General features: G+C 52.3%; 2 gene segments (V, D, J or C); both read left to right on the forward strand.

Annotated features, from left to right (window-relative positions):
* The window catches only part of LOC101537989 (T cell receptor beta constant 2-like), a 150,192-nt gene extending 139,818 nt beyond the window's left edge, over positions 1–10,374 (forward strand). The window contains 5 exon segments of the C gene segment in view: positions 4,305–4,367; positions 8,851–9,237; positions 9,674–9,691; positions 9,851–9,957; positions 10,249–10,374. Of these exon segments, the coding sequence occupies positions 4,305–4,367; positions 8,851–9,237; positions 9,674–9,691; positions 9,851–9,957; positions 10,249–10,269 (596 nt within the window).
* A 4,254-nt stretch (positions 10,375–14,628) lies between these two features.
* On the forward strand, positions 14,629–22,368 carry LOC101537721 (T cell receptor beta constant 2-like). The segment is given in 6 exon segments: positions 14,629–14,753; positions 15,425–15,519; positions 19,266–19,652; positions 20,372–20,389; positions 20,559–20,665; positions 20,966–22,368. Coding segments are annotated over 6 exon segments (753 nt in total).
* Positions 22,369–24,375: the final 2,007 nt, after the last annotated feature.

The raw sequence follows: 24,375 nt of genomic DNA on the forward strand, positions 1-24,375 counted from the left end.
GACAAAAGACAGCATCTAGGAATACTGCTGTTAACAATATGCCCAGAGAGCTTTCCACAGCAGTGTGCAATATTCTCCTTTCTTACGTTGAGTAATACTCTGTTTCATGACTGTTTCAGTTCCTGTATCCAGCCACTTACTAATGGGCACTTGGTTTCCCCCATCTTTATGTGCCAGCTCAAATAATGCAAATATTTTACACACTATTTTGAATATGCACACAAGATTAGTTACAAAAAAAAAACTTCCATGGATGGGATCCCAGGTGGATAATCAATGCATTTGTGACCTTTACAGAAGCTTCTAGATTGTTCCCTAAGTTCTGTATCACTTTCCTACACTCCTGCCAGCAATAAAATCTGAAAGGGCACAGACACATACTAAGTCACTAGAAGGGCTTTCTAATTCTAGGCTTTGTCCGTCAAATAGGTAGAAAGTGGCATTTCAGTACAGCTTTACTTTATTTATTTATTTATTTTTTAAAGTTGTCTTTATTTTTTTTTATTTTTATTTTTTTGCTTTTTGGGTCACACCCAGCAATGCTCAGGGGTTACTCCTGGCTTTGCACTCAGGAATTACTCCTGGCGGTGCCTGGGGGACCATATGGGATGCCGAGGATCGAACCTGGGTCGGCCGCGTGCAAGGCAAACGCCCTACCTGCTGTGCTATCGCTCTGGCCCCCAGTACAGCTTTACTTTACATTAATTGTTATAATTTTTATGAAAGGGGGAGGTTGGAGCCACGCCAGGCAGTACTGAGGGTTACTCTCAGTTCTGTGCTAGGAGGTGGCTCCTAGCAGTGCTTAGGGGACCATGAGGTGCCTAGGATAGAGCATTGGTGTGTTGAGCTCTCCGACCTCATTGTAAGGCTTGTTTTATTATGTACCATTCAGGTAGGATTTTCCAAAACGCGTGCTCTACCATTTTTTTGGGGGGGGCTGCTGAATTATCTTTTTTTTTAATTTATTTCGAGGAGCTTAATACTGAGCACACTAGTCCTTCTTATGAGAATCACAAATGTTCCCCCATAACATCATGTTGCTTTTGACTCGGCTTCCTGTCCCATGTAAGTGTATCATTGTTACTCCAAATTACCTGTTTTTCTTTCAGATTTTAAGGCACCATTTGAAAAAAAAAGTCACTAAATTTGCTTATAAATGAATGGACATGGAGAGTATCATGCTGAGTGAAATGATTCAGAAGAAGAGGGACAGATATAGAATGACTACATTTGTTTGTGGGATATAAAAAAATAGTATGAGACTAATATCCACAGCCAGGGAAAACAGAGGCCAGGGGGACTGGTCAATGGTTGGAAGCTTGCCACAAGTGTGTGTTGCGTGAAGGGTAGAGTCAGGATAGAGAAAGGACCAGTATGACAATTAGAGGTGGAAATGATCTCTCTGGACAAGAACTGATGTTTAAGGTAGGTAAAAGCATACACATGAGAAGCTTTCAATATCTATATTGCAAACCATAATGGCTGAGAGAGAGAGAAAGAGAGAGAGAGAGAGAGAGAGAGAGAGAGAGAGAGAGAGAGAGAGAGAGAGAGAAGAAATTAATTTGCCTACTGGTGCCCGCTCGAACAAATCGATGAGCAACAGGATGACAGTGACAGTGACGATAGAGGTAGTGGGGGATGGGTGTGCGGGAGTGGGGACATCAATGATGGGAAATGTACATTGGTGAAGAGACAGGTGTTGGAACATTATATGACTGAAGTCCAATCATGAACAACTCAGTAACTATGTGTCTCACTGTCAACCAATCAAAAATATTAAAATTAAAAAGAAAAGCAATGAAAGGAATCACTAACTAGTGAAGTGAGTGGGATCTAGACCACACAACAGAAGGCTCTATTCCAAGGTGGTCGTCTTGTGTGGTGAAAGGAAACATCTACCAACAGCCTCCAATGGTGGAAATTCCCTTCAGCAAGAGGGAGAAGCTTGTGGCTGAAGCTCTACCATACAGCAGCAGTTGGATGTTCCTGAGACTTAGTTATCCAGCTGCTCACAACCACTCCCTGCATTCTTAACCTACTCTGATTTGGAGGTCCGCCCTGAGAAGTGAGACGCCTTGCTTCTGTCTTCCACCTCTCCGTCATTCCCCGCCCCTTAGTCTAGAGACTAGATTAGCCTAAGATTAAGACTCGAGTTTCCTTATGACCCAGTACTTTTGCATCTTGACATCTCCCCCAATCCCCAAACACAAAAACATTATTTCTGAAGGATGGATGCCCACCTCTGTTCAGTGCAGTGCTTAGTATAATAGCCAGGATACCGAAATGAGGGGCCGGAGCGATAGCACAGCGGGTAGGGCGTTTGCCTTGCACGCGGCCGACCCGGGTTCGATCCCCGGCATCCCATATGGTCCCCCAAGCACCGCCAGGAGTAGTTCCTGAGTGCAAAGCCAGGAGTAACCCCTGAGCATCGCTGGGTGTGACCCAAAAGGCAAAAAAAAAAAAAAGGATACCGAAATGACCCCAATATCCAACAACAAATGAATGAATGAAGAAGTTGTCATGCACATACACACACACACACACACACACACACACACACGCGTGCGCGCACACACATGCACACACGCAATGGAATAGTCTGAAGCTGTAAGGAAAGATAAAATCATGTCATTTGCTGCAACGTGGATGGAATTGAAGGGCATCCTGTGAAGTGAAATAAGTCAGAGAGAGAAGGACAAACACTGACAAACTCACTCACTTGTGGTATATGGAGAAACAGAGCAAGAGAATAAGAAATGAACAATGATAAACTCTTGGCCTTGGATTACAGACCTAAGATGGTCAATGGGGAGGGCAACGAAGAGGCAAACTAGAAGCGACTTCAGGACATTGGCGGAAGGTCTTGGCACCATCAATGGGAACCATAAATGTTGCTAGGTGACTAGTGGCCAGTAACCTCAATGACCGGAGTAAAAAGCTTACAGTTGTGTACAAATAGAAGCAAGGCCAGGCTCTGCCCTGGGACTGGAGGCCACTTCTGCAAGCCACACGGTGGAGGCTCGGGGGAGACAGAGAGAGCAGTTGGGGACCCGGGTGTCCTTAGCCCCTGGCACGTGGTTCTCAGGACGGGGCGGGGCCTGCGTGGGAAGGGGCGTTGCTGCCTGACTGGGTGGTCCCCACTGCAGGGCAGCTGCCAGAGGGGCTGAGATGGGGGAGCAGCCCCCCGCCCCTCACCAGCCTCACAGAGGCACAGCTCGAGGCCCAGAGATGAGTGAATACACTGGGTCCGAGGCTTGCGCTGCTGTGCCCTGCCTTCCTGCCACAGCAGCAGGGGGCTGAGGGTCCCCCAGCTGTCCAGCCCCTCAGAGCAGCTCCACTAGTTTCTTCCTGGTGGGTCATGGGAGGAGCTGTTTTTGTACAATGATGTAACATTGTGGGGACAGGGGGCCACGGTGATTCATTTTCACTGGGGCCCTTTACAAAAACCTCCTGCCCACTCCCGGTTCCCCGAACCTCCAGTTTCGCCCCCCACGGGTTAGAGGCCCAGCCTCTAACTCCTGCACATCCACCTCAGGCCAAGGTCACGCTCAGAATGAATTTCCAGGAGGAGCTCCCAGATGTGACGAGAAGCCCAGTGACCTCCCCCTTGTCCCAGCAACACAAGCAGAACCCAGCAGACACTGCAAGGAGAAGGCCCTCTCCAACCCCTCTCTCCCTCCCTCCCTCTCTCTCCCTCCTTTGTTCATTCCTTCCTTTTTTCCTCCCTTTCTTTGTGCATTTTTTTTTAGGAGGATTGGACCATATTCAGAGGTGCTCAGGGCCTACTTTTGGCACTCAGAGATCACTCTTGGCAGAGCTCAGGGAGCATGATGGGGTGCCAGGGATGGAACCCAGGCCAGCTGCATACTAGGAAGAGGACCTACTTGCTTTACCGTCTCCCCTGCCCCTTTAAAGAAAGCCCCTGGGGAACCCCAGCTCTGGAGTCCCTGTCTTGCTCCCTGGGCCCCATGTCTGGGCCACAGACTTTCTAGGGAGCTGCAGAGAGATGAAGAGGCTGAGGAGGGCAGACGCTGACCCACGAGTCCAAAGTTGAAACTGCTCTTGGACCAACATGTAGAGCAAGCAGGAGGCACTTCCGCCCATGGACGCCGGCCCAGGGCCTCCTCTTCCTTCTCTGCACCCTCAGGGCATTTTCCTCCTTGCCCCCATCACTGTGCAAACACTGAGGTTTTCTTCGGAAGCGGCTCCAGACTCACCGTCCTCGGTAAGCCCCAGGCCTGCGCCTCTCTGGTGAGGGGTCAGTGGGGTGGGGGGTGAGGGTCAACGGGGTCCCTTTTAGAGAGGCCCGATTCTGGTGTGTAACTATGACTACACCTTCGGCTCGGGGACCAAGCTGACGGTCCTAGGTGAGTCTGGGGGGTCTCGGGGGACAGAGAAGAGGAGGCTCTGTCCTGGGAACATGGGCAGGGTGGGGTCGGCCCACCCCCTGGGTCTTGGGGAGGGAATGCCAGCTCTGGGGTTTGGACCCAGCTCCGGGAAAGGGCCAGTCGCTGTCTGGACAAACCCACCCAGCGCATGAAGCTACGTGGCAGACCCTCCGTGTTAGCTCCGTAGGACCCTGAGGCTCCTGGTCTGGGTTCCCAGGGCCCACTGCCCCCTTCCCCCGGCTGTGGGGGAACCGCTAGAAGCCTGAGAGGGAGGGCGAGGTGTCGGGGATGGGACTCAAGCCAGCTGTGTGCAAGGCAAGCGCCCTGCCCTCTGTGTTACTGCTCTGGCCCCGCGGGGAGGTTTTGAAGCAGAACCGTCAGGCTGTGCTTTGGGGACACCCAGTATTTCGGGCAGGGGAGCCGGCTCACCGTGCTAGGTAAGTGAGTCGGGGCTGGAGGCTGGGACCCCAGCGGGGGAGGGGGGGAGTTCTGCACCCACAGGGAGCTGCAGCGGGGGGTGCTTCGGGTCTGCGTTTCCCATCCAAAGCTCTGAATTGCTCAGAAGCAGCCAGTCCGGTTGCTGCCACCCATCTCCCAGGCTCGGCCACACCAAGTCCCGCTCTGCCCACTCTCCTAACAGAGGCGAAGTAGGCTCCGACAGGAGGGGGTCACCCCGTCCACACCTGCCTCCTTGGAGGGAGCCCCCCATGGCCATGATGAAGGGGAAACCCTTCCTCCCTGGAGCAGACAGGAGATGGGAACAGAAGGAGGATGTGGGGGGTCCCCAGGGAAGCTCTGCCACGGAGGCTCAGGAGGCCCCTGGTCTGCTCCCTACAACTCCCGAAACTAAGGCTGCACCTGGTGGGGCAGGGGGAGGCCGGGGTGGGGGGGAGACAGGGGCAGGAAGGGCGGGAAGGTGCAGGGCAGTTTGCAGGCGAGGCTTGGCTGCTGTGCCACTAACGAGAGGCTTTATTTCGGCGGCGGGAGCAAACTCTCTGTCTTGGGTAAGGATGCCTGCTCTGAGCCTGGGGTGGGGGCTCTGTGGAGAGGGGCGAGGGCAGAGGACGCAGCCGAGAAAACGCTCTCGCCCTGGGGAGGCCAGTAGTGGCTGGAGCTTCCCGAAGTCCTGGGTGGGAGCTCCGGAAAGGGCTTCTGACTCCTGCCGGCGCTCGGCTCGGGGCATGCTTGTGTTCTGCAGTGGAGCAACCGGCCACTGCACTTTGGGGACGGGACGCGGCTCCCTGTCCTGGGTGAGGCAGGGAGGGGGGTGTGGACCCCGGGGACAGCGGCCCCGCAGCTCCCTCATGCCCACCCGGTGTTCGGGGGCTGAGGAAAGGCTCAGAGTGTTGAGTGCGAGGAAGAAGGGGCTGCGGGGGGCTGCGTGTGCCCCGGCTCCCAGCCTGTGGCTTTCTGGAACCCTCAGCTCTAACTCCTCAACTGGCCTTGGGCTTCTTGCTCTTCCTGACACTCGTGCTTCCCTCTGGGACTGTCCCCTCCTCTGGTAGGTGGTGACCCTCTCCCTAGCGGGGGGCCCTTTGTCCCCGAGCCAAGAGCCCCAGGCAGAGAAAGGTACTCTGGGGTGCTAAGACCTGCAGCCCTGGAGGGTCAGACACGGCCTCTAACTCAGCACCAGGGTCACTGTGACAGGTAAGGGACTCCCGTGGATAGTGTTGGGGCCCTAGGGTTGAATCCTGGGAGGGGAGAGAGGAGGAAGAGCGGGGTACCCAGGCTCCTGGCTGCTCCTACCCGGTGCCCTCAGTTTACCCAGTTCCCCGGGGGGTCTTGGCTCAGCTCTGCTCCAGGCTCCCGCTGCCGCCCCCCCGCTGCAGCCTCTGCCTTCTTGAGCTTCTTTCCTCTCCTCGAGACGCCCCTCTCTCTAAGTTCTTCTGCGGGGCTGGCTTACTTTCCTTTCCCCTTTGCTCTCTGCTCTTCTCCATTTCCCCATCCTATTCGCACTCTCTCTGCCTTGTGGGGTCTGCTGCGGTGAGTCTCTTTGCTTCCCAGTTCAAATGCTTCCTCCCCGCCCCCTCCCCCTCGCTCTAGACTCTCTTTTGCCTTCTTTGGCCCCCATCTCCCTGGTCTACTAGCCGCCCCAGGCCCTTGTGTGTCTCCCTGGGGTGTCTGGGGCTCCAGAGGCGGCGGGACAGCAGGCTGGTGCCACTGTGGGGGGTGGGGGTGCTCCTGGGCCCTTACGAGCAGAAGTCTAGGTCACAGCCCCTGCAGAGTTCCTGGGGACGCTGGTTGGGGGGTGAGTTCCTGGGGACACTGGTTGGGGGGTGAGTTCCTGAGGACGCTGGTTGGTGGGTGAGTTCCTGGGGACACTGGTTGGGGGGTGAGTTCCTGGGGACGTTGGTTGGGGGGTGAGTTCCTGGGGACACTGGTTGGGGGCTGAGTTCCTGGGGACATTGGTTGGGGGCTGAGTTCCTGGGGACGCTGGTTGGGGGCTGAGTTCCTGGGGGCGCTGGTTGGGGGGTGAGTTCCTGGGGACGCTGGTTGGGGGGGAGTTCAGAGGAGTCTGAATCAACAAGTGGAGACTGAGTCCGCCCTAGCAGCAGATAAGATGTAAAGTAGAGAAAAGCAGGAGGAGGCGATGTTGGACCGCTCAGGGCTGTGCGGGGTGCAGGGCAGGGGCTGTCAGAGCCCAGGAATGCAGCAGGACCACACTGGGAGGAAGGCAAAAGGGACTGGAGGGATCGTGCTCAGGGAACACAACCCAGAAGCAGCAGGGGGGGTGTTGGGCTTTAGGTTCAGTCCAGACTGCAGGGGTGGGGGGTGGGGGGAGGATGCGGATCTCTGCCAGGTTGGCTGGAGGGAAATTTGCCCTGCAGAGAGGAGCACGTGATAGGGAGTATCATGGACGTTGAACTGTACAAATCACCATGACTCAGGATGCCTAGATGGGGGCAGGGGTGGGGTCAGAGAGTATATTTGAACTGTCTTGGGCTCTCTCAGACATGTAACATGTAACTTTATCAGCACCCTGACATGCAACTTACCCCTTCCCAAAGCCGTGACTCAGTCTCCCATCAGAAATGCCAAAACATCGAAAAACACAAAACACAAACCCCAAGCAGTACCACGGTTTAAAAAGAGCTAAATAAAATAGAGGGCACAGGAAAGTCTGACCCAAAGGAGGGTCTCTAAACTATGGATGAAGTGGTATCCTTCCTTTGTGCCCTCAGAGGCCACGCCTGCCAGCCGCCCTGCAAACCCTCTCCCACCCGTCAGTCGTGGAAAGGAACCAGGGTTGCAACAGGACCCCTCTGATGAAATCCTTCTGGGGCTTCGGGATTTGTACATATTGGAACAAGATTTGACTGCTTCCAAGAATGCAGGGCTTGGGTTTGACCTCAGGTCACAAAGCTGGCAGGGAAGTCTTCTGGGTACTGGAAAGAAGAGAGTCTAGCCACCAGCATCATCTTTCCAGGGATGACACCCACCCTGGGCAAGCTACTGCGCAGCCCTGAGCACTGGTTGGGAGTCCATGGCAACATCTGTTATGACCATAATGAGAGGCGACCGGGAGCCTCCAAGGAGGTTACATGGAAAAAAAGGGAGGAAACTAAACACGAGTGAGAATTATTCAGAGGGAAAATGACATCCTGACGCAATGTGGAAACTATCTCTTTTAGGCAAGAAAGGCTGATTCTTAGCACCACAAAAACAACCCCCTCCACCTTGTTAGAACAGGAAAGCAATAATGAGGGGGACGTCAGCTTGGCTCCTAAGGTCACGATGCCATGATTCCTCTGCCTCCGAATCTAACTCTAGTGCAAATGCTTCTGAGTTGAAAAGATTCGACAGGCATGGATGGAGAAGGAAGCAGGTAGGAGAACTGAGGAACCCGTGAGCGATTTTGATCCACTGAGCAGTAGACTTTGAAAAGGAAGTCAAGAAAATTGGGTCACCTAAGGAGACGAAGCCGTCCTTACCAGAGACCAGCATCCCCAAGGGGCACTGAGAAGCAAGGGTTGGTTGGCATTGAACATGGGACAGAGACCTCAAACTAAAAGAACAGCTTTACCTGACTTTGCTGTTATAGCAATTTCCATGCACATGCACATGCACACACATGCACATACACACGCACACACAGATGTACATGCACACACACATGCACACACACATGCATGCACATATACATGCACACAGAGATGCACACGCACACACATGCACACAGGTGCACATGTACACACAAGCACACACAGATGCACATATTGGAGGGACTGTTAACTGACATCTGGGCCATGCCAGTTATGTTGCTACTTATGGAGTAGAGACTTGACAAAGAACTTGTCCTTAGGTGAATCTGATGGATAAGTCAGGTAAGTCAGAGAAATGGGATCATGGTATCGACTTCTATACACACACACACACACACACACACACACACGCGTGCACACATATAATCACAGACACACAGCTCTCACCCAGTCCTCACCCCAAGCCCTCTACCCCTCAGAGGATCTGGAAGATGTGGAACCACCCCGGGTGGCTGTGTTTGAACCCTCTGACGCCGAGATCGCTGAGACCCAGAAGGCCACACTCGTGTGCCTGGCCACGGGCTTCTACCCCGACCACGTGGAGCTGAGCTGGTGGGTGAACGGCAAGGAGGTGCAGAGCGGGGTCAGCACGGACCCCCAGCCCTACAAGGAGTATCCTCACAATAATAAATCCACCTACTGTCTGAGCAGCCGGCTGAGGGTCTCTGCCGCCTACTGGCACGACCCTCGCAACCACTTCCGCTGCCAAGTCCACTTCTATGGGCTCGGCGAGGAGGATGAGTGGGACTCTGAAAAGCCCAAACCTGTCACCCAGAACGTCAGTGCTGAAGCCTGGGGCCGAGCAGGTGAGGGGGCCTGGGGCCAATATGTGTGTGTGTGTATATGTGCGTGTGTGTGTGTGTGTGTAGGCATGGGTGAGACCACATCTAGTGGGGAGAGCACACAGTGCTAGGCGCAGAAGGGCGGGGGAGGCCCACACGCAGGGGAGCCTGCTCTCCCCAGGATCCTCAGCCCAACACCGCCTCGCAGGGCTCCCCCCTTTCTACCAACCCGCAGAGCTCAAAAGTGGTGGCTGCCCCTGTCCCTTGGCACAACACATTTGACAGATGCTGTGCCACTAAGGGCACAACAGGGGAAAATGCCAGTGCTGGCGCCTGAAAGGAGCCCTGCGGGAGAGGCGGGGGCGGGGGGAGGGGGGTTCTGGGCTGACTAAGCCCGAGAGGTGCCAACCAGCTGCAGAAATGCAGCTTCTCATCCTTTGCTCTCTCGCTTCTCTTGCAGACTGTGGCCTCACCTCGAGTAAGTAAACTCTCCCTTTCGTCCCCCCCACCCCCACCCCCACCTTGGTCTTTGGTCCTAAATGAGAAGCGAGAACCCAAAGGAAGCGGAGCCTCAGGGAGGCCATGGTGTGTGGTTCCCGGGTACCTACTGACCCCCCCCCCCCCGCTTGTGTCTCAGTGTCGTATCAGCAGGGGGTCCTGTCTGCCACCCTCCTCTACGAGATCCTGCTGGGCAAGGCCACGCTGTACGCTGTGCTGGTCAGCGCCCTGGTGCTCATGGCCATGGTGAGGAGCGGGCAGGGTGGGTGAGCAGGGTGGTTTAAAAAAAACCCCAGCAATCAATGGAGAGCCAGAAACATACCCCCTCCCACCCCGCCAGGGCCAGAGGTGGGTCACAGAGGAAGACGGGAGTTGCCCACTGCCTCAGAAGCCACCCTATGTCTCAGGGATTCTGGGGTCACCTGCAAGTTCAGTGGGTGTCGCAAGTTTTCCTCTTGCCATTTGGGTCATTCCTTTCCCTCTCCATCTTCACCATGTTTGGCTCCTGCCACCCCACAACTTTTCTCTCGTCTTCAGGCCAAGAGAAAGAATTCCTGAAGCTGACTCGAAGATGGAGTCAAGAGTCGCCAACCTGGAGTGGTCCTAAATGGCCTGTGTGTTTCTATCCCCCGCTGGTGATCCTGCAGAACCAGTGGCTTCCTGCCCGCCCCTCCCACTCACTGCTGCCCCTGTGCATCCCACCAGGACCGGTGGTTTATACATTCTCCACCCTCCCGGCGCGGGGACCCCAGCGTGCCCACGTGTACCAAACCAATAAAAATGCTTTGTTCTGCTTCACTCGGCCACGTGAAGATCTGGAGTGCCCTGTCTCTGCTCTCTGACCTCTTGGGTGACTCTCTTCCCTCAGGACAGAGACAAGAGGTGTGTATAGAAAGCGCAGTGGCCACGGGAAGTTGGTGAGGAAGCCAGGCCTGTGATAGTGCTCCCCTTCATCTGAGGAATCATGTGGACAGGGAAGGAAGTGGGTATTGGGGTGTGGAAAGGCTGACTCCGAACACACAAGGGAAATGTTGGGGTTGGTCCTAGAGAGCGCCTGTCCCATGTTCTGAGGTGGAGGTGCTCTGAGGGACAGCCCAAGTGTCGTCTATGTTACCCACAGGCTCTCAGCCACCTCAGGAGTTCCCGCACCGTCTGCCAGTAGGTTTCCCGCTGAGGAGCAAAAGCACTAATTAGGAAATACTCTCTCACCCACCAGGGTGTCTTCCTGTTTAATTTACTGTTCATTATGTGCACAAGAAATCATTATTAACAATATTGTAAACTACAGAATCTCAATCAATACAGGGGAAATGAACTCATAAAAGTTGCTTACACATGGACGGACATGGAGAGTATCGTGCTGAGTGAAATGAGTCGGAGGGAGAGGGACAGGCATAGAATGATCACACTCATTTGTGGGGTATGAAAAACACATAATCTGAGACTGATACCCAAAGACAGTAGAAATGAGGGCCAGGAGGACCCGCCCATGGTAGAAAGCTCGCCACAAGTTGTGGGAGAGTGTAGTTAGGACAGAGAAGGGATCACTGTAACAATGAAAGTTGGAAATGATCACCCTGGAAAGAACTGAGTAAATAAAGGAAGTAAAGTGATATACGTGAAAACCTCTCAGTAACAGTGTTGCAAGCCACAGTTCCTATAATGAGAGAGACAGATAGACAGAAACCAAGAGACAGAGAGAGACCGTGAGAAGAAAAATGTCATACAGGCACGCTGGGGTGGGGGGCAGGGAGGGGAACTGGGGACATTGGTGGCAGGAAATATACACTGGTGAAGGGAGGATATTGGATGACTGAAGCTCAATCATGAACAACTTTGTATCTCACCATGCTTCAATAAATTTTTTGTTTAATTTACTATCAGTTCAGAAGTGCCTCTTCAGTGAATTAAATGTCCCGAGATTCCTTCTCCAAGGACAGACAGAAATAATGTTCGCTCCTGGTATCAGCTCTGTGTTGTCTCAATGTCCCTAGGTGAGGCCATTCACTTAGGACATATGCAACGAGACAATTTTCCTTCACCTCCTTATTCCACATTCACCTCAGTCCTCTCTCCCCTGAAGTTCCCCCGAGCCACTTGTTTTCAGACCATCTGGTACCTCTGTACCTCAATTTCCTCCATGAAAGCGCGAGCCTGCTCTCTTCCCAAGGAGTTTCCCTAAATGCATCTTACCCCTCACCACCTGGACACTGAACTCACAGCACCCCATGTTTTATTCTCTTGGTGCTCTAAGCACACAGCTCCTCCTCTGTCTGACATCCCAACATCCCCATTTGACTAAGATGTGCTATTTGCAGTCTCTTGGGATGCAGCATAAACTATCTTTGAATGAATGAATGAATGAATGAATGAATGAATCCACGAGTGAAATCAAACTGAGCTAGTTCAGATAGGGCCAGGTCTTCCTGAAATTTCCATCAGTCTTCATTTATACAACCACAACACAGGACTTCCAGCTCTTCTGGACATGTGAGCAGGTTACACATGGGCTCACACAGGTGCGTGTGCACATTTGCATGTGTGTGCTCATTTACTCACTGGGTATCTGTCATCACCATCCTTCATGATACACCTCCAAGAAAAAGAAGACACTCAAGTCACATTCCCAAGAAACTGGCCTATTCAGAGGAAAGAGATTCCTAGATACAAGTCACTGAAACGCAGGGAACTGGTCGGGAGTTAGCAGGACGCCGTCTTCGCAGAGAGGGCAGAGGCCAGCACTCAGTGCTTGGTGGGATGATTGGCCCAAAGCCTGAGATGGTGGTGGGCAAGCTGAGGAGAGAGAGGGGTGGGAGGTGGGGGAAGATATATATATATATAGAGAGAGAGAGAGAGGGACGGAGGAAGGGAGAGAGAGAGGGGGAGGGAGGGAGGGAGGGAGGGAGGGAGGGAGGGAGGGAGGGAGGGAGGGAGGGAGGAAGAGAAGAAAAGTGTCTGCCACAGAGGCAGGCTGAGGGCGTGGTGGCAGGAGGAAGAGCACAGTGGCGGAGGGATGGGTGCTGGAACATTGTATGACTGAAACCTGATCACGAAAACTTTGCAACCACATCTCATGGTGATTCCGTTAAAAAATAAATTAAATTTTGTTATATAAAAGAATTATAGAGCCTTATCAGAGACATTCTAAAGTGTTTATATCTTAATAGTTACTTTTATCATTTTTATTACAAGATAGAGAAAAAGAGAGAGAAAGAAAGAAAGAAAGAAAGAAAGAAAGAAAGAAAGAAAGAAAGAAAGAAAGAAAGAAAGAAAGAAAGAAAGAAAGAAAGAAAGAAAGAGAGAATAAGAGAAAGAAAGATAGAAAGAAAGAAAGAAAGAGAGAGAGAGAGAGAAAGAAAGAAAGAAAGAAAGAAAGAAAGAAAGAAAGAAAGAAAGAAAGAAAGAAAGAAAGAAAGAAAGAAAGAAAGAAAGAAAGAAAGAAAGAAAGAAAGAAAGAAAGAAAGAAAGAAAGAGAGAGAGAGAGACTTGGTCTCACTTATCCTTGGGGCAGTGTGATAGTCCTGGGGAAACAGGAACAATAGCCCAGCTAGCAGGGTCAGGCACTTGTGGGTACACAGTTCAGAGATACCTGAATGGGGTGGGGGGGCTGTGATAAAAACCCCAGGCTCAAAGACAGTGGGTGCACCCTTCTCCGAGGAGGCACTGAATTCCTGTCACTAGCAAGAGTCTTGACCCCTTGAGGCAGTCATTAAATAGCTACCGACTCCTCCAAGGAGTTTGGGAGTTGGGGAAGCGATGGGGAATTACAGACCCTCTGGACTGTTGACCCGCACCCCGGAACTTGCTGGGTCAACTCATCCCCCTCGCTCCTCCCACCCACTTCACTATAAATGCATCTGTGCAGGGTCCTAGAGCGTCCCAGTGAAAGACAGCGGATGGCACAGATCTTGGGGTGCTGTGTGTGCTCCCCCACTGAGTACAATACCCCTCCTCTCCCCTGCTTTACTCCGAGCTGGTGAAGTGGGTCTGTCTTGGCCCAGCCCCATTCATAGTCACCCCGAGGTCTGCCACCTGTGCTTCCTGCCTCTGCCGGGGTGGGGGGGGGGGTTGCCGGTGAGGGAGCCTGAGGGAGGAAACATTTTTGTTTCGAGGTGTAACATTGTGAGGACTGGGGGGGGCCACAATGGTTCAGGTGAACCGGGTGCTTTTACAAAAACACTGCCTCCCACAGCTTGTGCCTGCAGCCCCCTGAATGCAGCTCTGAGTAGGGGTGCCACTAGGAGAGAGACCTTTGGCGCCGGACCTGACCCACATTTGCAGGTCCTTCATCTCCTGAGACCCGCCCCCACCCCATATCTCCCTCCTCCACACCCAGCTTCCCAGGAACCCGAACACCAGAGGCATCAAAGGATCACTAAGCACTTCTCATAAGCACCCTTGATGGAGTCATGCAGGCGTGTTACTTATGAAGAACACAGTTCAGGGGCCGGAGAGATGGCCCAACGGGTGGGGGGTGGCATATTTTGCATATGGGAGGACTAGGTATCACCCCCACCTTCAGATGGTCCTGAGAGTAATTCTGGGAATGAGTCCCAAGATGGACTTGAGAGTAAGCACTAGTGTAATGCCCCGCCGCCTAACAAACAAACAAACAAACAAAAGAACACAGAAGGGGCCTGAGCGATAGCACAGCAGGGAGGGTGTTTGCCTTGCACGCAGCCGACCTGGGTTCGATCCCCAACATCCCATATGGTCCCCCAGCACCACCAGGAGTAATTCCTGAGTGCAGAGCCAGGAGTAACCCCTGAGCACTGTGTGACCCCCCCCCCAAAAAAAAAATAAGAACACAGAAGAGTCCTAGAAGCGGGGGATGGCACCTAGTTTTTTTCAAATAAGGAAACTAAGGCCAGTGAAGGGTCAAATCATACAGGAACCGTGGGCCAGGTTCAAGTGGAAATGCTCAACTTCGCCTCCACTGTCCTGTCCCCAAGTCACGTGGCTTCTCTGCACATTCCAGCTGACCTCAAGCAGTGTCCACCTTTCTCTGTCCAGCTGATGCTGGAGAGGGAAGAGGGAAGAAAGTAAGAAAAGGGAAAGTGCGCCCTGCAGGGGTGTGGGGAGGACGTTCTTGGCGGCCCCTTCCCGCCGTGTTCCTATGCTGAGCAGTTCTTCGGCTCGGGGACCCGGCTCACTGTGCTTGGTAAGGCTGTCTCCCCCAGGAGCCCCTCTTCTTCGCCTGCACAGCCCTCCTCCGCCCGGCTGGGCCATGGCTGGAGCAGGGCAGAGTGGACACTAGGCCCCCCGTGTGCTTCTGGGGACCCAGGCAGGTTTACGCCCCGGTCGCCGAGGCTGTGTGAACACCGCGCAGCTGTCCTTCGGCACGGGTTCCAGGCTGACTGTGTTAGGTAAGGAGCCGGGGGGCAGGAGACACCGAGCCACCCCGTGCGGGGTGTCCAGGAGAGAGATGGGCAGATGCCCAGTTTTGCGCCGGGCTGGGAAACCCGGGCCCCCGACACGCCCGCACTGGAGCTGGGTTCCCGAGATGCCAGGTTTTGGTCCCTGCTTGGGGTGCTGTGAGCACAGACACTCAGTATTTCGGCGCGGGCACGCGGCTGACGGTGCTGGGTAAGCGGGGCCCCGGGCTGCGGGGGCTGGGCGGCCGCGGGGGCCGTTTTTGTGCCGCGGCCCGCCGCTGTGTTCCCAGAACACCCAATACTTCGGCCCCGGGACCCGGCTGACCGTGCTCGGTAAGCGGGCGCCGGCGCGCGGCGCGTTTTTGCGCGGGACTCCGGGGCTGTGACGCCGAGACCCAGTACTTCGGCTCTGGCACCCGGCTGCTGGTTCTAGGTGAGCGGGACCCGAATCTGGGGCGCCGCCGGGTCGCTGGGCTGCTTGCGGGGAGCCTCGGGGCTGTACCGTCCCGGGGGTGGCCGGGGGGGGGGGGTGGTGGCGTCCGCCAGCTCCTGTCCCGGGATCTGAACCCGGGTCCCCGCCGAGCGCTGAGTGGGAGCGGGGCTGGGACGCGCGCGCGGGCGTTTGCGCATGGACATGGGTCTCTGTGCTCCTACGAGCAGCATTTCGGTCCTGGCACCAGGCTCACCGTCCTAGGTAAAGTGGGCAGGGGACTCCGTCCCCTGGATCCTGGAAAGGGTGGTGGGGGGATGGGGGGAGGTTGGCGGGGGGCGCGCGGCAGTGTTCCCGCAGGGTGGGGCTGTGCGGGTCAGCTCTGCGCCAGGGCAGAGAGGATGGGGTGGCCCCAGTTCCCCGGGAACACGGATGGAGTGTCCCGGTGCTTCAGATCTTTCCCCCTGTGCTTCAGAAGTGCAGGATGAGCCATGGGAAAGGAGAGGGGTTGTGCCCCAGACTGGGAAAAGTTGAGCCGGGGAAGGGGAAGATTTGTGGGGGGGGGGGGGCCGGCCGGGAGGTGACACTGGGCTAAAGTGGTCGCACCCCTCCCAAGTATTGTTGAGGGGAGGGGGGGAATTGCAGCTGAACATAGGAGGAAAGGGATCGCAAGCAGGCTGGAGCAGAGGGGCCAAAGAAAGAAACTAACATCAGTCAGAGAAGGAACAAGGAATGGTTTCCTGTTTACAAATGTGGGTCTAAAAGAAGAGTTAAAATCCCTGCCTGCCCCTCTTTCCTAAGCTTCAGCCTTGGGCTGGAGTAGGGGGGACGGTGGTCAGCACCCGCTAGCGCCCTAGGAATCTTCATCACCCCTAGAGAATCCGCCCTACCCTCAGCCTGAAATTGCCTTCTTCCCAGGAAGTTCTCTAAGGTAAACCATCCAAATCTATGGGAAATAGTGTCACCGGCGGGTCCTGTAATGCAGCAGGTTTTTTGCTGTGAGGTGAGGACATTTCCCAGGGGCTCTCAGGCCCACGGTGTAGACAGGGAGGGACGCTGCCGGCTGATGAGGACATGGAGGCCAGAGAGAGGGAGTCTCTGGAGAGGACTCACCCAGGCTTAAGGGAGAGGGACCCTTGCACCTAGGCTATCATTAGGCTGGATCCAGGGGAGCGCTGATACTCTTTCCCGGGAGGGAAACGCTGGGCTCTCAGGAGCAGCTGAGGTGGCGAAAGATGGGGAGTCTGGAACCAGATAAGCCGGGTAAAGACAGGGCGAGGCTGCTCCTTGCTTCCTGGTGAATGCATCTAGCGCCATCAGTCCAGCCTCTTCAGGTTGCTGTGGGGGGCGTCCCCAGAGTCTGCATTTAGGTTGTCTGGAGCAGGGATGGGGTGCGTAGGGGGTGGGTGTCGGGGGTGGAGGTCCTCATGCAGGGCTTGACCGCCTCGGGGGTCCTGAGGAGGGAGGACCGGTTCAGTGCCAAGGGAAGGGAAGATTTGGCATGGTAAGAGTGAAGGGGAGAGCTGGGTCAGCACAAGAGGTGAGGCCGGAAACAAGAAAGATGAAGTTGGAGGTTCTGCCTGCAGCTGGGCCTCGCATGAGCACAGACAGAAGCGCACTAGCACCCATGTTTAGACCACCCCGAGGCAAGCCCGCGCCTGCCCATAGTCGTGCTGTAGAGTGGAGTGAGGGTCCTGCCTCTGATTGGTCTGTCCCCACGGCAGCAATACATGTGGGAAGCATCATTGGCGTTCAGCGCGCCACCATTATTCTCACAGTAAGAAGCATGTTTGCAGGCAGGAGGGCAGGGAAGACACACGAGTTGCCTTGGAGGGATGGGGAATTCCAGAGGCAGGGTCTTTGAGAGGAGAGCAGAGAGATTGAGGAGCTCAGGCGTGCAGGTAGAAGTTGGGGTATTACCATTTCAAGCTGGCTGAGCCAGGAAAGATCTGGACATACTGAAGTAGCAGGAGGAAGGTAAAAAAAAACAAAAACAAAAAACACCAGGCAGGGCTTGCTCAAATGGAAATGTAAGGGATAGCATTAAAAAAAAAAATCACGGGGGCTGGAGCGACAGCACAGCGGGTAGGGCGTTTGCCTTGCACGCGGCCAACCCGGGTTCGATTCCCAGCATCCCATATGGTCCCCTGAGCAGCGCCAGAAGTAATTCCTGAGTGCAGAGCCAGGAGTAACCCCTGTGCATTGCTGGGTGTGACCTAAAAAGCAAAAAAAAAAAAAAAATCACTCTGAGGGCTGCAGAGATAGCTCAGGAGTTAACTAATTAACCTTGTACACAAGTAACCCCGGTTCTGTCTCTGGCACTACATATGGCCTCGCAAACTCTCTCAGGAGTGGCCCCTAGCACAGAGCCAGGAGTAAACCCTGAGCACCAGCAGGTGTGGCCCAAAGACCAACCCCACCCCCAAACACTGAATTTCCAAATAATGATCATCACATGAGACTAGATGGAAGTGCGTCTCATGGATGAGTCCCACAGGACACACACTCATGGAGCCAGTCCTGGAAGTTTGGTTACATTTCTGCAAAGTGAGAGGTGCCACATAGAAGGATGCTTTCTCCATCTTCCAGGCAAAGTAGGGTCTCATAAGAACACTGTTGCTCTTTTTAGAAGATTTGCACAGAAACAAAGGAAGACTTCCATAGGTACCAAAGCAGAGGAGCTGGCAAATAAATGTGCCTCTGGGGAAGAAGCTTGAAGGGCTTTGCCTCCTGGGGGACTGGAGGACCCCACCTAACAGAGGCTTAAGGCAAACCTACATCAAGACGATGCTCTGAGAAGCTCAGATACCTATGCAGGCAGTTAGATGCTAGGGAAAGTATAAATTAGGGAGCAACGGGAAGAAGACAGGGAATCCCTGAACTTGACATCTGGGGAGATTGTTATCCATCTGAGCTGAATCAAAACAGGTTTGGGGACATCTAGAGGTGAAGAAATGGCTAAGGAAGACCCCAGTAGCCGCAAAGTACCAAGAAAATTTTATTCTTGTGAGTACCCCAAATGTGAAATAATATTTTCCCATGAGTGCAGGAAACTCCGCCATCTGTGTATTGTCATCTAAAGAATCCCTCCTCCCTCCAAGGACCCACTGATTCCTAACCCCCTTTCACTATCCTGCCCCTCAGAGCCAGATAACAATTTCCCTCCCTGCTTAGGATTGGAGTTGTCTGAATCCCTGTGTCATTTTCCATCCACCCCGGTAAGGGAGAGTCAGTGCAGAGAAACTGACTAACAAGACAAGTAAATGATACAGAGGAAAAGGGAGCTTGACCAGGGTGGGCTAAATCAGCTCAGAGACTGCAGTCCTGTGATTCTGGTTCCAAGGCTGTGCTCCATGCAAGTAATTATGACAAGATATGGTGGGAAGTAGTCATTTTATCGGTAGAGAAGAAATCGCCAACATCATTGATTAGCCGAAGATGGTTCATCTCTGGCACTACAGTACATAGGTAAATTTTTTAAAAGATAGCAACAGTGAGGGACTGTTAACTGATATCTGGGCCATGCCAGTTATGTTGCTATTTATGGAGTAGAGACATGACATAGAACTTGTCCTTAGGTGAATCTGACGGATAAGTCAGGTAAGTCAGAGAAATGGGATCGACTTCTACACACACACACACGCACACACACGCACACACACACACACAATCATGCACACGCGTGCACACATACAATCACAGACACACAGCTCTCACCCAGTCCTCACCTCAAGCCCTCTACCCCTCAGAGGATCTGGAAGATGTGGAACCACCCCGGGTGGCTGTGTTTGAACCCTCTGACGCCGAGATCGCTGAGACCCAGAAGGCCACGCTCGTGTGCCTGGCCACGGGCTTCTACCCCGACCACGTGGAGCTGAGCTGGTGGGTGAACGGCAAGGAGGTGCAGAGCGGAGTCAGCACGGACCCCCAGCCCTACAAGGAGTATCCTCACAATAATAAATCCACCTACTGTCTGAGCAGCCGGCTGAGGGTCTCTGCCGCCTACTGGCACGATCCTCGCAACCACTTCCGCTGCCAAGTCCACTTCTATGGGCTCAGCGAGGAGGATAAGTGGGACTCTGAAAAGCCCAAACCTGTCACCCAGAACGTCAGTGCTGAAGCCTGGGGCCGAGCAGGTGAGGGGGCCTGGGGCCCGTGTGTGTGTGTGTGTGTGTGTGTGTGTGTGTGTGTGTGTGTGTGTGTGTGTGTGTGTGTGTAGGCATAGGTGAGACCACATCTAGTGGAAAGAGCACACAGAGATAGGTGCAGAAAGGGCAGGGCGGGGGGATCGATCCACTTGCAGGTGAGCCTGCTCTCCCCAGCATCCTCAGCCCAACACAACCTCGCAGCCCTTCTACCCGGGTGCAAGGCTCAGCGTCCCAGGGCTCATGCCCCGACCCGACACTGGCCTTAGTTTCTGAAGATTCCAATGAGGCTGTCCCTGAAGTGGAAGGGGTGGAGGACCACAGCTCCAAGGATATCAGGAGGTGAACATCAACAGGGACATGGGGGGTGGGGGTGGTTGACCAGGACTCACTTAAGCTCCATCTCTTTAAATGATGCCTTCCCTGAGGGTCAGAAAGAGAAAGAGAGACGCAGAGAGAGAGAGAGTTCAATGTTCTGGAGAACCTACTTTACATGCAGGAGCCTGTGTTCAAGTCCCGCACTAAATATGGCTCCTAAGCACGGCTGACAGTGACTCTGAGCACTGAATCAGGAGTAGCCCCTTCGCACTACCAAGTCTGATCCCAAAACAAATAATCCCCTTCCCTACTCATCCATTTCTGGCTAGTCCGAAAGTAGTGAGTGGTCACAAGATCAACCTACTCATTCATTTCTCCTTTTGTCTTTTCAGACTGTGGCCTCACCGCAAGTAAGTAACCCCTCCCTTCCTTCTCTCCACGGCCCATGATCTTTGCTCCTTAACCAAGGAACAGAGAGCCCCTGGACCCTGGTGGGTGAGGGAAATGGGGAAGCCTAATGTATGTGCTCACTTAACACCTGTGACCTGTGAGTCATCAGTCCTCTCCCTCTACCCCCAGTGTCGTATCAGCAGGGGGTCCTGTCTGCCACCCTCCTCTATGAGATCCTGCTGGGCAAGGCCGCGCTGTATGCTCTGCTGGTCAGCGCCCTGGTGCTGATGGCGATGGTAAGAAGTGGACAGGATGGGCGGGTGCGGGGAGGAAGTGGTGGAACCTCATTCAATGGCTCTAAGGGGCTTCCGGAGCTGATCTCAGCCCTGCTGTTCCCTTCCATGTTCATGAGATCATCACGGGACTGCTCATATGAGATGGGGGGAAAAGAATTCACTAGTGGCTGCAAAACGCAATGCTGGAGCATGGGGAGGATCATCTCACCCCTCCCTGGTCAGGCTCCAGAGTCTAACCCACTCCCATCATTATGTCATTCGATGGTCCCCAAGTCTTTGAGAATGTCCTTTCATCCTCAGGTCAAAAAGAAGGATTCCTGAGACCAGCGACAAAAGGATGACTCCTGTCACTCTTCAACTTCACCTCAGGTTCTCTTCGCCTTTCCATCTGTCCTCCTGAAGAGTTGTCCTCTCCCCACCCTAGACCCCCTTCCTACATGGGTGTCTGTTAATCACTTTGCTTCCCTGCTGTCTGAGTTCCTCAACCCCGAAGCTTATAAATAGACTAAATCAATAAAAACGTCCTGCTGGGCCCACTGTGTCCATGAAGTGTCAAAGGGTTTCTTCCCTCCACTGACTGACCTTCATTCTGCTTTGAGGTCACCTCCAGTCCCTCCACTGTTTGAAGAACTGACCCTCCTTTCTCACCAATGTTGCTTCCTCCTGTTCTTCCAGACAAAATATGGACCCCAGGGTCCTTAACCAGTAATTCCTGTCCCCAGCCTGCAGGGCTTGTATGAGGGGTAAGGCGCTGGGCCCTAGAAACCAGAGTTAGGACACACAAGGATGAAAAAAGCCCACCCAGCACACTCAGAGGGTGGGGAAGACCTTGGAATTAGAATACCTGGTCATTTGTCAATGACACTTATCTCAAAAGTCTCATGCATTTTGTTTTCTTCCTGAATTTTTCAAATAAAAAATTTATTGTAATTAGGGCAATATGATCACAACAGTGTTAATGTTTTTGGTTTTGACGTACAAAGTTATTGCATCTTAACCATCACCAAAGTGTCCAAGAAAATCCCACCTCTGTCCTTATGTCACCTCTAGTCTACATCTTCCACCAACCTCCTCCTGTTCCCACTGCTTGGTTGTCTCAGTTTTGTCCTCAAAGGCTAAAACAAGGGTCTGTCATTATTCTACACAGCCCATTCCCTTGTTTTGTTTCTCTACATAACACTAGTGAGTTGATCCAATGTTTGTCCTCCCTCCCTCTGACTTACCACTTTACATGATACCTTTCTGTTCTATGCAACTTACAGTGAACTCCAAGATTTTTTTAGAAAATACTTTTATTTAAAAAGTCTATTTAGGGCTGGAGTGATAGCATAGCAGTAGGGCGATAGCCTTGCATGCGGCCGACCCGAGTTCGTTTCCCAGCATCCCATATGGTCCCCTGAGCACTGCCAGGGGTAATTCCTGAGTGCAGAGCCAGGAGTGTCCCCTGTGCATCGCTGGGTGTGACCCAAAAAGCAAAACAACAACAACAACAACAAAAAAAAAAAAACTCAATTTAAATTTTTGTCTTGATGGGGGTTTTATGATTAAAATACTAATAATAATGGTTTCCTTTGTACATAACTCCAACATCACATCCATCACCAGTGTACCCACTTCCCTTCCCTGAGGATCCCAGTGCCCCACCTCTTTTGGTCCCTCCCCCCATACTCAGTTGTTTGGATCATGAACTGCAAGATTTCATCTTTTCTTATAACTGTGTTTTATTTCTTTGTGTGTCTTTAACTCAATTTCGTGATCCATTTATCTATCCTTGGACATTTGGATTGTTTCTGGCCATTAAATTGCCAATACGGCAACAAATATAAGTGTGCGTGCTTGTTTTCAAGTTGAGTTTTTACATTCTTCAGGTAGATACCAAGGAGTGGAATCTCTGGGACATATGGAAACTTTATTTTTTTTTTCTGAGAAATCTCTATACAGCTTTCTGTAGAGGTTAAACAAGTGATTTTTCCCACCACTTAAACAAGTGAATGGAAGTTCCTTTTTCACCACATTCCTGCCAACACTGGTTGTTTTCAGCCTTTTTAATACATGCCATTCTCACCTGTGTGAGATAATATCTCATTATCATTTTGATTTGCATTTCTCTGATAAAACATGATGGTGAACACTTTTTCAAATGCCTAGTGGCTATCCATATGTTGTCGTTTGGGAAGCATTTATCTTTCCTCTCCACTACCCCTCCCCCCTGTTTTTTGATGAGGTTATTGCTTCTGAATATATATCTACGTTCAACAACTCCATCTCATCTTTTTTTCAGGATTGGGGTGCAAAACCTAGTACTACTCTGCATGTGTCAGTTAGATTCCCAATCGGCACTGAACTGAGAATTCAATGTCAGTGGCCTGGAATTTCACAAGGGCCCTGGGGAAGAAATGGATTGGGAAGGCAGGACCCAGTGTGAACTGAGGTGCTACACCAGCCAGCTCTTCCAGTGCACATGCTCTCTATCTCTCTCACTCTCTCTCCCTCCTCCCCTTCTCTCCTCTCTCTCTCTCTCTCTATCTCTCTCACTCTCTCTCCCTCCTCCCCTTCTCTCCTCTCTCTCTCTCTCTCTCTCTCTCTCTCTCTCTCTCAATTTCCTGAAGCAAATATGTGTTGAATTTTTTATGAATTAAAGGAATTGTTTCGGAACTTGTGGATACAATACTGATCAAACAGACAAAAACACAGGTAGTAGCTTTTTATATATGTTGGCTCCCTTCTGTCCTTTCAATACGTGCATTCCTATCATTTCTAAAAAAAAAAATGATATTATAGTGATTGAGGTTTCCTAAGTAGCAATACTGTTAATGATGATGGTTTCTCATGCACATAATTGCAACAACATACCCATACGAATGTACCTATATTCTTACCACAAGTACCCGGAAGCCTTTGCCTATCAACTTCCCCCACCTACTCAGTTGTGTGGAATAGTATTGTGTTGCCTTTTGTTGCTGTTTGGCTGTATATATTTATGTCTCTCACATGAGAGAAATCATTCTGTTTCTAACCCTTTCCTTATGAATGACCACCTCACATATACTCTATTTCATCCATGTTGTGGTAAATTGCATGATTTTATTCTTCAAGTTGCATAGTATTCCATTGTGTATATATACTACAACTTCTGGATTCATTCATCTGAACTTGGATGGTGGTTATTTCCATGTCTCGGTGGTTGCACTAACGGGAGATGAACATCAGTGTGCATAGATCCTTTTAAGTAATGTTTTTGTGTTGGGGGGGGATAGATTGGACTGCTTTTCTTTTTTATTTTAAATTTATTTTATTGAATCACTGTGATATAGTTACAAGCTTTCATATTCGGGTTACATTCTCACAATGATCAAACACCCATCCTTCCACTAGTGCACATTTCCCACCACCGATATCCCAGGTATACCCCCCATCTCACCTTCCCCCTGCCTCTATGGCAAACAGTATTCCCCATACTCTCTCTCTACTTTTGGGCATTATGGATTGCAACCCAGACACTGAGAGGTCATAATGTTTGGTCCATTATCTACTTTCGGCATGCATCTCCCATCCCAACTGGTTCCTCCAGCCATCATTTTCTTAGTGATCCCTTCTCTATTCCATCTGCCTTCTCCCCTCCACTCATGAAACAGTCTTCCAGCTATGGGGCAATCCTCCTGGCCCTTGTATCTACTGTCCTTGGGTGTCTGGGCTCCTTTTCTTGATGG

This window comes from Sorex araneus, chromosome 1 (genome assembly GCF_027595985.1).
Source record: "Sorex araneus isolate mSorAra2 chromosome 1, mSorAra2.pri, whole genome shotgun sequence".
NCBI lineage: Eukaryota > Metazoa > Chordata > Mammalia > Eulipotyphla > Soricidae > Sorex > Sorex araneus.